General features: G+C 65.2%; 3 protein-coding genes and 1 long non-coding RNA gene across 8 annotated transcripts; 2 read left to right on the top strand and 2 right to left on the bottom strand.

Annotated features, from left to right (window-relative positions):
• Window positions 1–25: 25 nt before the first annotated feature.
• On the bottom strand, window positions 26–5,397 carry SPSB3 (splA/ryanodine receptor domain and SOCS box containing 3). 3 transcript variants are annotated; one of them, XM_059415703.1, is made up of 7 exons: window positions 4,490–5,024; window positions 4,130–4,267; window positions 1,557–1,740; window positions 1,284–1,471; window positions 1,087–1,189; window positions 872–997; window positions 26–676 (listed from the first exon to the last, which is right to left on the bottom strand). In XM_059415703.1, the coding sequence occupies exons 2-7, from the start codon at window positions 4,253–4,255 to the stop codon at window positions 339–341; spliced, it is 1,065 nt and encodes a 354-aa protein (XP_059271686.1). In that variant the 5' UTR covers window positions 4,256–4,267; window positions 4,490–5,024; the 3' UTR covers window positions 26–338. The 3 variants fall into 3 exon arrangements, with proteins under 3 accessions (XP_059271686.1, XP_059271684.1, XP_059271685.1); XM_059415701.1 differs by lacking the exon at window positions 4,490–5,024 and adding an exon at window positions 4,450–4,473; XM_059415702.1 differs by lacking the exon at window positions 4,490–5,024 and adding an exon at window positions 5,307–5,397 and having other exon boundaries at window positions 27–676.
• A 290-nt stretch (window positions 5,398–5,687) lies between these two features.
• On the top strand, window positions 5,688–9,288 carry NUBP2 (NUBP iron-sulfur cluster assembly factor 2, cytosolic). Of its 3 annotated transcripts, XM_059415707.1 has the most exons (7): window positions 5,688–5,793; window positions 6,980–7,098; window positions 7,175–7,373; window positions 8,001–8,155; window positions 8,255–8,365; window positions 8,510–8,579; window positions 8,721–9,288. In XM_059415707.1, exons 1-7 carry the CDS (start codon window positions 5,778–5,780, stop codon window positions 8,891–8,893), a joined length of 843 nt encoding a protein of 280 aa, XP_059271690.1. In that variant the 5' UTR covers window positions 5,688–5,777; the 3' UTR covers window positions 8,894–9,288. The 3 variants fall into 3 exon arrangements, with proteins under 3 accessions (XP_059271690.1, XP_059271688.1, XP_059271687.1); XM_059415705.1 differs by lacking the exon at window positions 5,688–5,793 and having other exon boundaries at window positions 7,289–7,373; XM_059415704.1 differs by lacking the exon at window positions 5,688–5,793 and having other exon boundaries at window positions 8,748–9,288.
• A 749-nt stretch (window positions 9,289–10,037) lies between these two features.
• On the bottom strand, window positions 10,038–13,698 carry IGFALS (insulin like growth factor binding protein acid labile subunit). The gene is made up of 2 exons (XM_059415699.1): window positions 13,187–13,698; window positions 10,038–12,165 (listed from the first exon to the last, which is right to left on the bottom strand). The coding sequence occupies exons 1-2, from the start codon at window positions 13,200–13,202 to the stop codon at window positions 10,373–10,375; spliced, it is 1,809 nt and encodes a 602-aa protein (XP_059271682.1). The 5' UTR covers window positions 13,203–13,698; the 3' UTR covers window positions 10,038–10,372.
• Window positions 12,212–16,660, top strand: LOC132027045 (uncharacterized). Its single transcript, XR_009407051.1, has 6 exons — window positions 12,212–12,301; window positions 12,410–12,552; window positions 13,752–13,913; window positions 14,304–14,374; window positions 14,811–14,912; window positions 16,496–16,660. It is a non-coding gene; the product is annotated as an uncharacterized LOC132027045 (long non-coding RNA).
• The last annotated feature ends 496 nt before the right edge of the window (window positions 16,661–17,156 follow it).

Below are 17,156 nucleotides of genomic sequence, written 5' to 3'. Positions count from 1 at the left end.
GAGGCGTCATGTGGAGTATAAGTTTATTACGGTCATTTTGGCCTGGGACAGGAGGGACAGCAGCTGACGACATGCATGAGCAGCTGAAGGACGCAAACAGGCCGGGAGCGAGCACGGGGGCTGCCTCTGCCCGTGTCCTCCGGCCCAGTCGGTCCAGGAGAGCCGGGCTGGCCGCATCTGCACGACACCAAAGGCCAATGCTCCTGGGGCCACAGGGGCCCATACCAGCCAAGACCGCCCTGGGCGCCCTGGGCGTGAGTCTGCCCTCTGGAGTTGTTTGAAGGGGCGTGGAGCAGGCGGCTCCAGGCCCAGGGAAGGCGGTGTCCTCCAGCAAGCAGTCAGGTCCGTCGGCAGCGTTTCCGTGGGTGGGGCCGGGGCTCGGGGCCGCTTGCGCAGGTGGCCACGGGGGATGGTGCGGGGGGCTTGCGGCGGCCGCAGCTCATGCTCAGGACCCAGCCAAGCTTGTGACGCAGCACCTGCTTGAGGCCGGGTGGCAGGGGCAGCCCCTCGAGCGTGTCCCCAGAGTCAGGCCGCAGCTGGCGCAGGCGGTGGCAGCACAGGTACTGCAGGGAGGTCATGCTGGCGCATGAGCGGATCACCTTCATGCTGCTTTTGGCCGCCGTGGAGCACACCATTGGGTAGAACTTCTTGTTCTGCAGCTTGGTGGCCGCCACGCCTGGGGGAGTGGAGGGCACCACCTGAGTCCCCAGCCGGCCCTGCAGGATGCAGACTCCCACTGCCCCTGGTGTGGCCCCGCCCTCCAGGAAACCCAGGACCTCAGGTTCCTACAGGGACCAGCTGCTGGGACGCCTGGGTGGGGGCTGCAGTTCCACACCCTGCAGGCACCAGTCAAGGTCATGTCTGCCCTCACCTATGCACTTCCTGTTCTTGAAAAAGGTGAGCGTCCCGTGCCAGGTGTCCAGGTGCACACCGATGATGGAGCCCTGGCCAAACCTTGACGAGAAGCTCATCTTATCGCCCTTGTGATGGAGGAGACCTGGGGGACAGGGCGATGGGGTGAGCCCTGCTGCCTCGGGGTTGCGACCCCCACCCCTGTCCTCTGCCTGCCCTCGGGGCCCCACATACCCGTGTACGAGAGACCCCAGCTGTCTTCGTCTCTGCCGAGCAGGCTGCAGAACGTGTGGTGGTACTTGTCCAGATCCACGTCTGACGTGCCGATGCCCACCATCTGGGAAGAGTGGGGCGGGTAGAGGGCGTCTGGGGCCTGGGCGCCTGGGGTCACACCTGCCAGCCCCACCCCCGCCAGCCTGCTGGCCACTGACCATGTCGGTGCCATAGACTGGGGAGGTCATCTTGATCTCCCAGAAGTGCTGGCCTTCCCCCAGCTCCTTGGTGCCCCTGATGGCCGCTGTGCCACAGCTGTACTCCATGTGGAAGTTGACCTTTCGGTTGTCACAGCTCAGCAGGGTGGCCGAGGACTTATTCAGGTCGTCCCACACCCAGTCAAAATCTGCAGGAGCGGAGGAGGTCAGGGCTGGAGGATATGCAGGCTGGCTTCCCGTGCCCCGCGCCCTGTGTCCTCCCCCGGTTCTCACGCTCGTCCTCCTCCCCACAGCGGCAGTCCTTGTCCTTGCCGCGGTGCGCCGTGTGCAGGCTGCTGCAGAAGGAGGCCTCACTCTGGCCGTCACAGTCACAGAAGGACTCCCCGGTCACAGGCACAGCGCTGGGGATGGGCGGCGGCAGGGTGGGGGACTCAGGGTCGGAATCAGAGTCACTGTGCTGCAAGAGAAGGACCAGCTGCTCCCGCCTGGCATGCCCCCTGCCCTCCGCTGCCACCACGTGCAGGTCGATGGCACTGATGCCCCGAGGAAGCACCTGCAGATCCATCCCCAAAGGCCTTCCCTGGGACTCTCTACCCTTGTCCAGTGCCACCCCCAGTGGCCCTGGACACCTCCCCCGCCTTCCTGGGAATGGGTTCAAGGGCTCCACCGGGGGTCACCAGGCACCCCGCTGACAACCAGTCAGGTGGGGCTGCTGGCTCCAGCTCCTCCTCCAGCCATCCTGAAGCAGGGGAGCCCGGGACAGACTCTTGACCTGACGAAGGCAGCCTGGCTCTCTACACAGGGAGCGCGTGGGCCCCTTCCTGTTGCAGAGCCCCTGCATCTGTTCTGGGCCGTGGCCCTCTGGTCATCACAGAATGGGTGGCTCCTAACCCAAGCCCAGGGCATTGTAGTCCCGTGCACATACATGCAGTGCTGCCACAGCAAGACCTTCCGTGGGGACCTGTCCTCTGCCCAAGGGGCCCCACCCTCATGACATGTGCTCCACATCTTGGGAGCCCGATGATGGCCCAGAGCCAAATCCTTCCAGAAGACCAGTCAGGTATGCTAACACTACAGATGCCTTCTGCACACGGAGCTGTTCCTCTTCTGAGGACAGGGCCCTCTGGACCCACCTGCAAGGGGGTGGGGTCTCACTGGCCAGGCCCTGAACGCAGGCTGGGGTCCTGGCCAGGCTCCACCCTCTGTGCCCTGCTCTCCTGGCCTCCATGAGCTCCTCCCCCCGAAATGTCCTCTGTCCCTGCACAGACCCAGGGCAAGGCCTGGTTCGCCTTAGCATCCTGCTGCTCTGAGGGTAAGGCCTACAGCCTGCATCGGGGCCTGCCCACCCCCCTGTTGTGTCCATTGTCTCCTACAGCAGGGGCGGCCTCGATGCCCCTAGACTGCGCTTCCAAGAGGCCTTTCCAGCCCTTCCCTCCCATGCTGTGCTCCTCAGCTCTGCTTTCTCCCGTTAGAGGCTGAAAAACCTGCCCCTTGTTTCTTGGCACCCAAGGCTACGGAGCGGCCACACAGCAGAGATGGAGCTCAGGAGGCCAGAAGCCACGGTCATGGACAGATGCCACCAAGAGACAGGAAGAATGCCTGAGGCACCACCCGCCCCTTATGGAAAATGCTGTTCCCCCAAAGCGAAGGCAGGCTCACTGCTCATCAGGCCGTCCATCCCCTTCCCATTTTGTCTAATGCCAAGGTCACAGACCTGAGTCCCGGGGTCCACTCGACCAGCCCCCTGCGCAGCAGCACAGCAGGGAGGGGGCAGCTGCCCACCACCAACCAGAGAACCAGCATCAGAGCCGGAGTCAGAGGTGCTGGGGTGACACGCCCGCCCACACAACCCAGGACTCCCCGCCCATTAGGTGACAGACAAGCTATAGGCATGCGTCACATGCTGTGCCCTAGGCCCCCAACACCACCTGCATCTTCCAGCGATGAGCTGGCCGGGCAGAGACTGGCGGGAGAATGGATTGCTCAGATCATGTGGTCGGGGGAGCTGGCAATGTGACAGGAATGCAGGCCGAGGCCTCTCACTGGCCTGGGCAGGGAGTTTGGGGAGGCCCTTGGAAGGGGCCCTGGACTCTGCCTCCAGTTCTCCCCCGGGGGTGGTGGTCCCACGGGATTCAGCCACCCTCACGCTATCAAGAAGACAACTGCTTCCTCCAGGAAACCCGCCAGGGCTAGGGCAATAACATGGGGTGCTAGGACCCGGCAGAGCCCAGTCACCCAAGGATCACCCTTGCCGGAAGCAGCCAAAGCGACTCAGAGCAGAACTGAACCCCTGCCCTGGTCTGAGCGCTCTGACAAGCCATCTGCAGTGCCCACCTCCAGCAAAAGGCACAACAGCTGTGCAGCGTGGCTGCCACGATTGGGGTGTCCAGCTGCTCCTTTGCAGGACCCCTGGCCTCCCTGAGCTCTGGAGCCACTGCATGTGGGAAGGCACGGGCGTTTTGATCTCTAAAAATTCCAGGTCCTCTTTCTACATACATGTACACAAACACCAAGCATATATTCATACAGGCAAAGATGACATCTGGGAGCACACACGCCAAGCTGCTTTAGGACGCTGGTTGGATCAGTGGAATGGAGTTTTTGTTGAACTGACCAAAAAAAACAACTTCTGTGCCCCAGAGAGAAAAATCTAAAGGTGGTATCTGTCCTGGGGTCCTGTCACCCCAGGGCCACATGGGTCCTTGACCAGGGGAAAGGAGGGCCTCCCTGGCCCATCCTCTGCCCCCGGGGGCATCTTTCTCTTTCAGTTCTGGCTCAGGTACTGCCTGCCCTGGGCATCTCTGCCCCTTAGTCCATCCATGCCCACATCCCCCACCAGGACCTACCTGCCCATCCGAGTCGTAGCCCCAGTTAGTGGTCCCTGCCAGAGCCACAGCCCGGGCATCCGCGTCTCGGTGGGCTGCGCTCAGGACAAAGTGCCAAGCTCTGCTGCTCCGAGGGCGCCTGGCCATGGTGGACAGGATCTGGAGGAACACCCAGGCTCTGAGCAGAGAAGACACAGGCAGTGCTCCCGTGCTCCATGCTCCATCCTCAGCCAGCTATGCTGGCCTCGGCCAAAGATGCGAGCTTGCCTAAGCCCTGTGGATGCGGACCAAGAGCTCTGGGACTCTTCCCGCCCTCAGCCCTCCCTCCAACATGCAGGCACCTCGATGAGCACCAGGCAGAGAGTGAGGAACACCACGCACATGCCCATGACTCTCAAACGCGTATCTCAGCCGGACCGAGCTCAGCCTGCGGAGCCCAGCCGTCCCTCGGGCGCCTCCAACCTCGTCTGGCTCCTCCTCTGTCGTCCAGTGTGACAGATGGCATCTCCAACCTCCCAGTTCCTCATGCCAGACCCATGGCAGTCACCCTGAACACCCTCACACGCCCAGCACCACCTCCAAACCATGTCCTGAGCCCTCTCCATCCCCGGGGCCACCTTCCTCTGGCTCCTCCCACTTCACTCATTACAGCCGAGCCGACTTTCTGGAAGCACAGAGCTTAAGAACGGAAGCAAGTCTCAATCCATCTGGAAACGGCTCGGCCTTGCCTTACGGAGACAACATGCAACATCCCGCCCCTCCGCGCTCCTCCAAGCCGCAAGGGTCTGGCCCCGGTGCGAGCGCGCTCCCGCCCTTCGCCCGGAATGCCTTTCCCGTCCCGCATTCTCCCGGGACCACGCCGCCTTCCGGGGCTGCCCCCCGACCCAGAGTGCCCCACGCGCCCGTTCCCCGAGGCGCCGCCCCCGGCCGCCAGGCGCAGGTGACCGCCCCGCAGCAGCGCACGGCAGGCGGCGCGCCCCGACCCGGCCCGCGCGGGTCTCCAGCTGCGCGCTGTCGCGGGGGTTGCGGCGAGGCCTCTCGCCGAGCCCCGGGCCCCCCCAGCGCCGCCGCCCGCAGGAACAAAGGCGCGCCGGGGCCCCGCGCCGCCAGCGCTCCCGCCAGGCCTGCGAGCGCGGCGGCCGTGCGCTGCGGGGCCGGGGGCCGCGCCCGCCGCCCGCCGAACCTCGTCGCCGCTCACCTGCCACTGCTTAGTTGCCGCCGCGCTCCGCCCGGCGGCCGTGACCTACTTTCCGCTCCCCAGCGAGACGTAAACAATCCCCGCCCCGCAGCCCGCCCCCCGCGCCGCATTGGCCCCGCGGCCGCTGGCGGGCGCTGCTGGGCGCTGGCGGTTCGGGGTTGCGGGCAGGGGGCGGGCCGCGCGGCACATGCCTCCTGCCGAAAGGTCGCTCGAACTGTCGGTTCTGGCTCCACCTCCCCATTGGTCACGTCCCAAGCAGTCGGCGACAGGGCCCGTGTGCCCATTGGACGCGGGGCGAGGCTGGGACTGACACAGAAGTGAGCCCACTTCCGGTTCATGGCGGGCACATCGCGTGGATGTGACTGGCTGAGTGGAGCGCGAGTGGGCCTGTCAGGACGGCCAGGGGGAGGGCGCTGCGCGGGGGGCGGGGCTTGGGCCGGTGGACGGAGGCCGTGCGGCGCGGCGGGCAGGATGGCGGAGGCGGCGGGTGAGTGCTCCGAACTGGCGGCTCCGGTGCGCCGCGGCCGGTCGCGGCCCCGGGCGTTCAGGGGGTGTCGTCGGCGCCCAGAGGGCGCGCGCAGGGTGCTTGGCGGGGACCAGCCGCGTCTCGCTGCGCCTCGGGGGCTGGGGGCCGCAGGGCCGCGCGGCTGGAGCCTGCGCGCCGCGTGTGTGGGTTCTGTGAGGAACCGGTGGTCCAGCACGGCGCGGGCGGGTGCGGGCGGGTGCGGCGGGCTGCCCCGGGGGTGCTGTCGGCGTCGGCGACCGGGCCCTGCCGCGAGCCGGCCCGGTGCCCCGCGCACCCCGTCCCCGCTCGTCGCTGGAGGCAGGGTCTAGAGGAGGGTCGGGACCAGGGCAGCCTTTGTGGAGCCCCCAGGGGGACCCAGGCTCGCGGGCAGGGCGGTGGGGATGTCGGGCAGGGATGCCCGTGGCGGGGTCAGAGGTAAGAGGCAAGAACATTAGGGTGTTGTAGAGGGACTGACGGCTGTGTGGGTGCAGATGGCAACCCTGCGCGGCAGGGGTGGGCCTGGTGTTTCTTCAAGGACATGTTATGCTCATAGGAGGGAAGACCCGGGCGGAGTGGTCCGCGGCCCACAGAGAGCCATGGCTGTTGGGCCTGGGGCCGCTCTGGGAGTGGCCAGCGATGCAGGTGTGTGCCTGGGGCTCAGGGCATGGTGTGAGCCAGAGAGGTGGCTCCATGCCCTCCTGTGACTAGAGCTCTAAGCGTTCCTCCTGAGAACCGGAGACCAGGGATCCCAGGAGAGTGGTTGGGCACCTGGGGGGCATCACACCTGAATCCTATGAGTGGGGGCAGGGCTGTCCCCAGCACAGCACACCTCAACCTGTCTCGATGGCCCTGTTTCCCACTGGGATCAGCTTGGACCCTGCAGCCTCTCCGTTCCTGTGGCCCACCTGGGAGCGTGAGCTATGGGAACGCAGCTCACACGTGCTCACAGCGGAGGGGGCGGTTTGGGACAGCCGTCTGCTAAGAGGTCAGGTCTGGAGCTGGCCTGCAGGAAGACCTTCCTTCTAGCTGGGGGTGTTTGCTTCCGTTCCGCCAAAGGAGCAGGTCTTGGAATTGGGGGTGCAGGAGGGGCTGGTGAGCCTTCGGAGTAAGCCTCCCAGAGCATCTGGTGCGAGGTGGATTCTCTGTCCTCCCCTTTTCTCCTGACCAGAGCCTGGAAACCTGGCAGGTGTCCGGCACATCCTCCTCGTCCTCTCAGGAAAGGGGGGGGTCGGGAAAAGCACCATCTCCACGGAACTGGCCCTGGCCCTGCGCCATGCGGGCAAGAAGGTGAGCACCCCACCCTGGCACCTTCACCGACTGCCCCGCTGCTCCTGCCCCTCATGGACGTCCTGCCTCTTTGCAGGTGGGCATCCTCGACGTGGACCTGTGTGGCCCCAGCATCCCCCGCATGCTTCGGGTGCAGGGCAGGGCCGTGCACCAGTGTGACAGTGGCTGGGTCCCCGTCTTTGTGGACCAGGAGCAGAGCATCTCTCTCATGTCCGTGGGCTTCCTGCTGGAGAGCCCGGACGAGGCAGTGGTGTGGAGGGGCCCCAAGAAGAACGGTAATGACGGGGCGTGGGACGGCACAGCCAGCCCTCTTGCTTCCCCCAGCTGCCACCTCGGTACTCCGTTAAAAAGTCAGAAAGTCCTGCGGGAGCTTCGGGCCCCCCTCCCCAGGGTTACTGGGTAAAGCCAGAGACCCAAGAGCCAGTTACTTGCAGAACGGTTCTGCTGCTCACCAGGCGATCAGGCCGGCGTGGGAGTTAAGAGCAGGAGGGACCTTGTGCGGTTGTCAACGGCCCCATCCAAGTCCCTGAGCGGGGAGGGTTCTGCTCAGACCTGAGGCCATGCCGGGCCCCACTAAGCCGTGTGATTGGCGGGGAGAGGGGCTGCATGTGGGACCTGCCGCCGTGGGTCACCATCTCTCCTGCTGCAGAAGCTGGAGGGGAACCTGCGTCCAGGCACATAGCCCCTCCCCAGGGGGATCACAGCTCCTGGCTCAGGCCTGAGCAGAAGTCTTGGGTGGCAGGGGTGTCCCCACATCCGGGAAGAGGGACGTGCTTGTGGGGCCCACGTGGTGCGCGTGCTATCCTCCGTAAGGAGTGGCTTGCTCTACGGCCGTTGGGACAGACTCGGGACCTGCAGAGGCTGTAGGTGAGGGGCTCGCTGAGACCCCTGGGTCTCTGCAGCGCTGATAAAGCAGTTCGTGTCTGACGTGGCCTGGGGACAGCTGGATTACCTGGTTGTGGACACGCCCCCGGGGACCTCTGATGAGCACATGGCTGCTGTGGAGGCGCTGCGCCCCTATGGCCCCCTGGGGGCCCTCGTGGTCACCACGCCACAGGTACCACGCGAGCACCATCCGCGACCTCACTGGGGACCTGGCATCACTCCCGGCTCTTGACCCGCCCACTGACTGTTGTCCTCTGTTGCCTGGTTGCAGGCGGTGTCTGTGGGGGATGTGAGGCGGGAGCTGACCTTCTGTAGGAAGACAGGGCTGCAGGTGGTCGGGATCGTGGAGAACATGAGTGGTTTCATCTGTCCCCACTGCACAGTGAGTCGTGGGGACTCGAGTGGTCACCAGCCCTTGCGGGGCCCAGGGGTGGTCAGGTGTGCCTTGGGTGGCGAGAATACCCCTGGGCCTGTCCCTCGAGTGTGTGAGAAGTTCCTTACGGGGGGCTGCACATCTGCATTCCAGGAGTGCACCAACGTCTTCTCCCAGGGAGGCGGGGCAGAGCTGGCCAGACTCGCCGGAGTCCCCTTCCTGGGTGAGCACGGCAGGGCTAGCGCTTGGACTCTGCTCCGGGGGTCTGAGCTCCCCACGGCTGGTGGGCACGAGCGGGAGCCTGCGGGAACCCCGGTGGCTTGGGGCTGGGGAGCTGGCCCCTGACCCTCTGCCACCCTCACAGCCCGTCCCCTGCCCTCCCCCTTCGCAGGATCTGTGCCTCTGGACCCTGAGCTCACCAGGAGCCTGGAGGAAGGTCGAGACTTCATCAGGGACTTCCCTCAGAGTCCCGCCTTCCCCGCGCTCTCCTCCATAGCCCAGAAGGTTCTGAGTGAGGCGCCTGCTCGGCTCTCCTGACCAAGGCAGCCCCCTCTCGTGTCTCTGGCCGCGCACACTCAGACCTAAGCAGAGGCCGTGGCCCTGCGGGCCTCTGGGCGGTAGAGTGGCTGACAGTGGGTGGTTCTGTCCTGCGGGCCGGTGGCAGGGCCCGGGAGAAGGTGTGGGGTCCTGGTGGCTGAACTCTCAGGTGACGGCACGCGCACCCCTGGACCCACAGCCGGGCTGTTGTTCGCAGCCAAGGCTCCATGTGGGTCACAACACCTACACGTCTGGAGAAATCCTAGGGGTGTCTGCTGTCCTCAGCGCCTCCCACCAGTGCCATTGTGAGCGATGCCGGGACAGCGGGGAGCGTCTTGTGAAGCGTTAGACTTAACTTCAGAGGAACCCACGATTAAAAGTGTCCCACTGCCGCAGTTACGGGTCTGCTGCTTCCGGAGCGTCGTGTCCTGGGGCCACCAGAGCCTTAACAGGCTGGTGCGCTCCACGGCAGCCAGCTTGGCCTTCTGACGCCCAGCCTGTGGGCCCCTGCAGACGCCTGGATCGAGCTTGGGGTCAGTGTGTGGAGAGCTTGGTGATAGCGGAGAAATCCATGCCGTGGGGGAAGGCTCAGCCTGGCGCAGCGGACGGCCCATCCCCAGTCGCTTTCCACACCCTCCACACCGCAGGGCCGGGGCAGAGCTGGGAGTGACATGCAGCGCCCCAGGGAGGCCGGGCGGTGCAGTGGGCCAGGGCACGGTGTGGCGCCCTCCCCAAGGGAAGAGGTTGGAATGTTGGCAGAAGGGACAGGGCGACCCCCTGCTGGGAGGGGGGGCGATGATGGGGGCTCAGGTGCACTGTGGACAGATGTTTCCTGGTGTGGAACTAGAGGGCAGGGGAAGGGCTCCTGGGGGTGGGGGGTGTGTCGGCCGGGGTCTGGCAGCGAGAACCTACATTCACGCTGGGCATGAGCAGTGACCCTCCTGGCTCTGCCTGGCTTGCCAGGATCAGGGCCTCTGAGAATGTGGCCAAAGAGGATAGCTGAGGTGCTGGGGCTCTGGACCACAGGAGGAGGAGGACCCGCCCCTCTGGCACAGGTGGGTGTCCCAGGAGGGCCGTGGGGCGGGGGCAGGGGCCTGAGCTTTCCTCCCCCGCATCGCCAGAGCTATACTCCTGTGGTCACACAGGTGTGTCAGGTGGCTTTTATTTATTTTGTTTTTTTAAAAATTTTATTTATTTGACAGATCACAAGTAGGCAGAGAGGCAGGCAGAGAGAGGAGGAAGCAGACTCCCTGCTGAGCAGAGAGCCGGCCCAATGCGGAGCTTGATCCCAGGACCCTGAGATCATGACCTGAGCTGAAGGCAGAGGCCCAACCCACTGAGCCACCCAGACGCCCTGTTAAATGGTTTTTAATGAGGGACAGCTGGAAAGGCCGGGGCCTGTATGGCAGCGGTGCCCACACCAGCAGAGGGGGCCACCATGGTGACCGCAGGGCGGCATCGGGGCAGGCCACACCTCAGTCAGCAGTGAGCAAAGTGGGCCTCGTCGACATCGCGCAGGTCCAGCCCCGAGACGCCCGGGGGGCTGGCGCAGGTGATGTTGTTGTAGGCGTACACAGGTGGTAGGCCATCGTCGCCCTCCGGCGCCACCTGCATGAAGCGCGGCACGACGCTGGGCTGCTGCAGGGCCAGGGTCCTCAGGGCCCGGAGCGGGCAGCCGCAGTCCCAGGGGTTGCCCTCAAGCCACAGGCGCTCTAGGCCAGGGGTGTGCGGCGTGAAGGTCCGCAGGGAGTTGTTCCGGAGGCTCAGGTAGCGCAGCTGGGGCAGGTCGGCCTCAGGCAGGGCCTCCAGGCAGTTGTGCGACACGTCCAGCCAGAAGACGTGGCGAAGGGGCCGCAGGGTGTCGGCTGCCAGTGCCACCAGCCGATTGCCCGAGAGCAGCAGGTACTCCAGCTTGCCGAGGCCCTGGAACGCCTGTCCCGGCAGGTGCGTGAGCTGGTTGGCCGTGAGGTCCAGCTCCTGCAGCTCGGCCAGCCCGCCCAGGCCCTGCTCGTCCACGGCCACGATGCCGTTGTGCTTGAGGAAGAGGCGGCGCAGCCCTGAGAGGCCTGCGAAGGCGCGCGGCCGGATGCGGCCCAGGCAGCCGCGCTCCAGGTGCAGACTGTGCAGCCTGCCCAGGCCGAGGAAGAGCTGTGGCGGCAGCGTCCGCAGGCAATTTCCGGACAAGTTCATGACCGCCAGGCTGCGGAGGCCCGCGAAGGCACCTGCCTCGATCTCACGGATCTGGTTGTCGTTGAGCGTCAGCACCTCGAGCTGGCCCAGGCCTTCAAAGGCCCTGTCTGGCAGCTGCCGCAGGCGGTTGTGGCCGAGCTGCAGCTCCTCCAGGAAGTGCAGGTCCTTGAAGGCGCGCGGCCGCAGACTGGCCAGGGCGTTGTGTGACAGGCGCAGGACATGTAGGCCCAGCAGGCCGGGGAAGGTGTCCTCCAGGAGGCTGCTCACGCGGTTGTGCGACAGGTCCAGCCAGCGCAGCGCCTTCATGCCCAGGAAGGCACCAGGGGCCACGGCGGCGATGAGGTTGCGCTCCAGATAGAGCTTTTGCAGCCGCGGCAGCTTGACGAACACGTCGGCCTTGACGCTGCGCAGGGCGTTCCTGCTCAGGTCCAGCTCACGCAGCTCGGCCAGGCCGCGGAAAAGTGGGGGCTGCAGGTAGGTCAGCCTGTTGCCCGCCAGCACTAGCTCGTGCAGGCCGGCCAGGCCGTGGAAGGCGGCGTCAGGCAACACAGCCAGGCTGTTCCAGCCGAGGTTGAGGTCCCAGAGGCCGGCCAGGCCCTGGAAGAGGCCCTCGTCCAGCCGGCCGAGCAGGTTGTTGCCGAGGCCGAGCGAGGCCAGGCCTGGCGTGTGCAGAAAGGTGCGGGCTGCCAGGCCGCGCAGCTGGTTCCGCTCCAGGTGCAGGTGCCGTAGCCGCTGTAGGCCAAGCAGCGCCTCCGGCTCCAGGCTCGCCAGCCCACTGCCCTGCAGGTTGAGGAAGGCCAGGCTGGAGAGGTTCCGGAAGGCGGCTGCGGGGATGGAGGACAGGTTGTTGCCGTCCAGCCACAGGGCCCTGGTGCCGAGCGGGATGCCGTCCGGCAGCTGCGTGAGGTTGCGGGAGCTGCAGAAGACGCTGAGCTGGTCCGCGTAGTCATCATGGCCACAGGTGCACACAGCTGGGCATTGTGGGCTCTCGGTGGCCCCTGGGGCCCCGTTCTCCACTCCCTCCAGGCTGCAGGGGCCCAGCGCCACCCACGAGACTAGCAGCACGGCCAGGACTGGGCCTCCTGCAGGGAGAGGGGCCAGAGGACTTGAGCCCCAGGGCGAGGGCCGCCGCCTGCCCACACACTGCGGCGTGGAACTCGGCGCCCGGACCGCAGCACGTGACCAAGAGAGGCCGGGGTGCTGGCAGCCCAGACAGAGGTAGGGGCTCAGAACTGTGCTCTCCCAGCCTCGTTTGGAAGTAGAGCCCCGGTTAGGACAACCGGGACGTGGTCCGGCTCAGAACTGACGGCCCTTTCCACCCTGCAGGCCCACTGGGGTAGCGACGCACATTCTGGAGAGAACTGCGGGTAGGGGTGCCTGGCTGTTCAGCTGTGTGGCCGTGTGCGTCCCAGCGTGGACACTCAAGTGGGGCTGTGCTGGCAGGTGGGCCGACGGGAGGCCCGAGTGGGGTATGTGCTCCTGCCTTTGAGAGTGGCCAGTGGGTGGGTGGGCGCCACTGCAGTGAGGCTCCTGGGGTGGGGGGCACCCTCCCATGTGCTCCCAGGAGCCATGCCTTGGGTCCAGGAATGTCTCAGCACTTATGCCGGGAGAGGAGCACGGTGCCTGCCTCAGGGCAGATGGGAACTCCGCACCCTCAACTCACCAGCGGTCAGGGGTGTCTCGGGACAGAGGGCACTGGGTCCCACCGCATGACACCCCAAAACCTGTGTCACACACTGGGCTGCCCACCAAGTCGGGGCCCATCTCTGCCCTCAGAGGGTGTGGGCTGTCCAGGCAGGGCCAGAGGCAGTGCAGGAGGCTCCCCACACCCACCTGCACAGGCCGCGCCGGGCCTTTGAGGGGCTGCAGGGACAGCAGTCCAGCCCAGGGAGGGGTCCCCGGGGGTGCCTGAGGGGGACTGGCCCTGGAAGCAGACAGGAGGTGGCTAGAGGGTGTCCGAGGGCACACCCCGAGGCGCCCCTGCGGCGGCACTGGCGCTGTCAGCCCACCCCAAGCTGGGCCCTTGCAGGGCTGCCCCGGGCCTCGGAGGCACAGGGTTGGCTACCCCCAGAGCGAGGGGCTGGGGCCCTGGGCGCTCCTCACCTCCAGTCAGGGCCATCCCGTGTGCAGAACAGACCACAGGTGGGCCACAAGCTGGTGCGTCTGCTGGGGCCGGCCGCTCCTGTCCTCTGATTTCCCCACTGCCGGGGCCGCCAGCGCCCTGTGGCCAGCCCAGCCCAGCCCTGCTGGCCCGATGCCATTAACCCTCTTGAGCCCGGCACCCAGTGTCAGCCCCAAATGCCCAGGACACAGATGGCATAGGGGAGAGGCTGGGGGGCTGCCTTCACCCAAAGCCACCTTCAGGTTTGGCTGGCCCTCTGCCCCTGGTTGGGGGTCCCTTGGGCAGCTGTGGGGGACTTCCCACTCAGCAGACAGCCATGTGGGAGTTAAGTGGGAGATGGGCCTGGCACACTGACCACCCCCCTCCTTCCCCCTGCCCATTTCCTAACAGCCTGGGTGGGGTCCTCATCAGGCCTCCATGGGGCCCTGCCCAGCCTCGGCTTCTGGGACCTCAGGGTCAGCTGGTGTCTGGTCACCCCTCCTCCCCCCATCCTCTTCTAGGAACCCAGGGCAGGGTCCCTGGCCCCCTTGTGTTTGCTTTCCCTAGCGCTGCCCTCTCTGGGAGAGTGGAGGGAGGCCTGGCCTTGGGCGCTGGGTCTTGTGGCTGCAGGACCAACCTCCACCTGCTTTGGGACCCAGGCTGTCCTCCAGAGCTCCCAGCTGACCAGCCTGCTCTTGCACAGGATGGCTGCCCAGAGCCTGGCCTGAGGTCAGTCCCAGGTCAGGCCAGGAAGAAGGCTGACAGCTAGCACGGCCCCTTGCTTCTCAAGCAGGGGGAGCCCTGCGCCCCCTCATCCACCCACCCTGGGCACAGTGGGCACAGCCAGGGGGAGGGGTCCTCAGCAGAGGCCGACAGATGAGGGCACAGCCAGGCTCCCCTCGAGAGGAGGGGCAGGGCTCAGGGAGCCTCGGGAGACTCTCCAGTGTACCTCCTGGCCAGGGGGCAAGTCTGCAGCCCCGCAGAGAGGGCCAGGGGGACCCGCTGCACCCCTCTCCATTCCCCCACTCCTGCCTCACCCATGCCTGGCCCACAGCTCCCGATGCCGGGCGTGGGGGACAGCTTTATCTCTCCATTTATTGAGCTTTGACTGATTTCCAGGTCGGTTCTCAGCCTCTGTTCTGAGAAATTATAGATCCGCCAGAGAATGTGCACGCCCAGAAATTGACCAGGTAAACACGCGTTACCGCAGCCCCAGGTGCCGACTCAGCACGTTCCCGCGAGCCTTGCACAGGGCCAGGGCTGGGAGGGAGGGTGTGCGGAGGGACAGGGCTCTCTCTGTGAACCCGGCTGGGCCTGCATGGCTGCCCCCATAGCAACACCCACACTCCACCCCCGACCCCGGGTCCTTCCCTGCCCTGGCCACTCGGAGCTGGCCATCGAGGCTCTCCACGAGGTGTCTGGTTTCATGTGCTTCCGATCATCGTGTGGATGGGGGTCCCACGTGAGCCCTGGGCCTGGCTGCTCATGTGACACGGGACTCAGGCAACTCGGACACACAGCCGTCCCCACATCCTCGCTCACCGCCTACTGCCTGTGGGCCCTGTGCCACAGGCCTGTGGGTCCTCTGTGGACTTGCTGGGAACCAGGTGTGTGTCTTCTTTGCAGGTGAGGCTGGACTTCCCGAGCAGTTAGCGGGTCCCCACCTCCTGGCGCCCAGGGGTGCCCTGCCCAGCCCAGCGCCATCCTGTCTGTTCCCAAGCCCCGAAGGTGAGTGGACGCTGGCTTTTATCCTGTGCTTCTCAGACACCAGTGGGACTGCGGCCCCTGAGGCTCGTCAGCCGGAGGATTGTCCTGTCCCATGAAGGGCGTGTATGTCTCTTGCCGATTTCTGGTGATGGGTCAGCCCGATCTATGTTCTTAAAGAAAGTCAGTCTGGATGCAAGTCCTTCCTGGGGCACGGGGGGTGTCCTTCCATCCTGGGGCTCACCTGGCTGCGCTCTCCGTCGTTTTTGGCAAGAGTTCATTGGATTGCAGTTTCCCGAGTCACTCAGCACCGAGCAGGAGTCCTCAGAATGTGGGGGTTTCTGGGCCACTCTCACACGTGGACTTTAATGTGACGCTCTCGAAGCACCATGGGGCACGTCGGGGGCCGTGCCCACCAGCTTCGAGGTAGACAACGTCTTGGTCCCTCGCGGAGCACGGCTCCCCCCAGAGCAGCTTGGCTCCGTGGCCGGTGCACCGTGTGCGCTCTTCTGGACGGAGCGAGCAGCTCGGCCGCATCTGGGCCGGAACCAGAGCCCGCGAGAGGTGGACTGTGCTGAGGTCTGTGCGGAACGGACCCCTGCACGCCCCACGTCGTCCTCTGCTCTAGCTCTGACCTGGGGTCGCCCAGCACTGCTGCACGTTTCCGTTCCGATCACCCACAAGGCGTGTAGCTTTCCCGGCTGGCTGCTGCTTTTTGATACGTTTCCCTCCTTGGTCTGCCTCAGTTTTGCTGTCTGGGCTGAGAGCTCCCGAAAGGTGCTGCCGAGTACGACGCCCGCCCCGACAGTCCTCCCCTGTGGCGGTCCCAGTCAGTGCGGTGGGGCTGGCCCAAGGGTGACGCTGGTGTATCTGCCCGTGGCCGGCGAGCGGGCTTTCTGTGAGCACGTACAGTGCTGTGTCCCGGGGGGGGGGGGGGTGACAGGGAGAGGCCGCCACTAGCTCCTTCCACCCGCTGAGCGGACCGCCGTGGGGGCGCTTCTGTCCGGGGCTGCCAGGACCTGGTAGCAAGCCTTCAGCTACGGCTCAGTGCGGATGTGGGTTTCCGGCCTCTTGGGCAAATTCTTTGGGGGGAGATGCTGGCTCGTGTGTTTAGGTGTGACGGTTACGAGACTTTAAGTCACCCCTGCACCCAGCTTGTGGCTCAAGCTCATACCCCCCCCCCACCCCCAGCCAGCTGCAGCAACACAGGGGCCTCTCAGCACCCCGGAGAGTGCACGCACCCTGCGCATCCCTAGCCCAGCGGCTCTCAGCGCTGCCTTCCCCGGGGCACGCTCTCCAAGGTGGGCCGGCTTTTCCCTGGTCTCCTAAGAGTGTGGAGTATCAGGTATAAGATTTGGAAGCATTTTTCCCAGTCTGTGACTCGGCCGTTTTTTAAAAAATGGGGTACGTGGGTGGCTCAGTCAGTGAAGCGTCAGACTTTTGACGTCACCTTGGGTCTCCATCTCTGGGTTGGGGGTTCAAGCCCGGCCTTGGCCTCCGCACGGGCCGTAGGGCCTACTTCAAAAAAACAAAGGCGTACAGCCTCCTAGAATGGAGAGGTTGGTTTTGACAAGCTGCCCCGCTGGTTTGGCTTTTCTCTGGCTCAGGCTTTCCACGTGCCTCACAGCAGATGACAGCCATCTTCCAATGGAGGGGTGTGGGGCACCTTCCCCTTGACTTAGATCTTCACGAATCTTGAGCTGTTTTCAACGTGGTACTTTCGGAGGATCTTTAGTTTGGTGCCGCCGTGGACGGGACCCTCTTCATTCCATGAACAGCTGTTGCCAGCACGTGGAAATGGAGTGGATTTTGTTTTTCCTAATCTGGTGTCCCAGGACCTGGCCGAATGAACTTGCCAGCGCTGGCTTTGTAGGTGTCTCTGGGTCTCTAGGATTAGCTCCTTGGGGGGTCATCTCATCGGTGGGGGGTCCGCTCACTGGTAAGGACGGTTCTCCTTTCTCCTTCCCAGCCTGTAGCCATTTCCGTGGCTTCCTGGTGCCTCACAGCGTAGCCAGCACCATGCCAGACCGGCCGCGCCTCGCTCCTGGTTTTAGAGGTGAGCCCCACGGGTCACTGTGATTTCGGAAACTGTGAAACTGTGACAGCAAAATGCTCGGGGGGGGGGGGGGGCAGCCGTCCTGACCCCTACAGTCACAAACGTGTCCAGACACACAGCAGAAAGGGGCGCAGGCCTAGACAGCGGGACTGCTGTGGGGTTTCCAGGCAGACCCAGTATCATTACAAAGGTCCTTAACAGTAGCAGGGGGG

This window comes from Mustela nigripes, chromosome 11 (genome assembly GCF_022355385.1).
Source record: "Mustela nigripes isolate SB6536 chromosome 11, MUSNIG.SB6536, whole genome shotgun sequence".
Classification (NCBI taxonomy): domain Eukaryota; kingdom Metazoa; phylum Chordata; class Mammalia; order Carnivora; family Mustelidae; genus Mustela; species Mustela nigripes.
The sequence above is the reverse complement of the archived record's forward strand: the minus strand, read 5'-3'. Positions and strand labels throughout refer to the sequence as shown.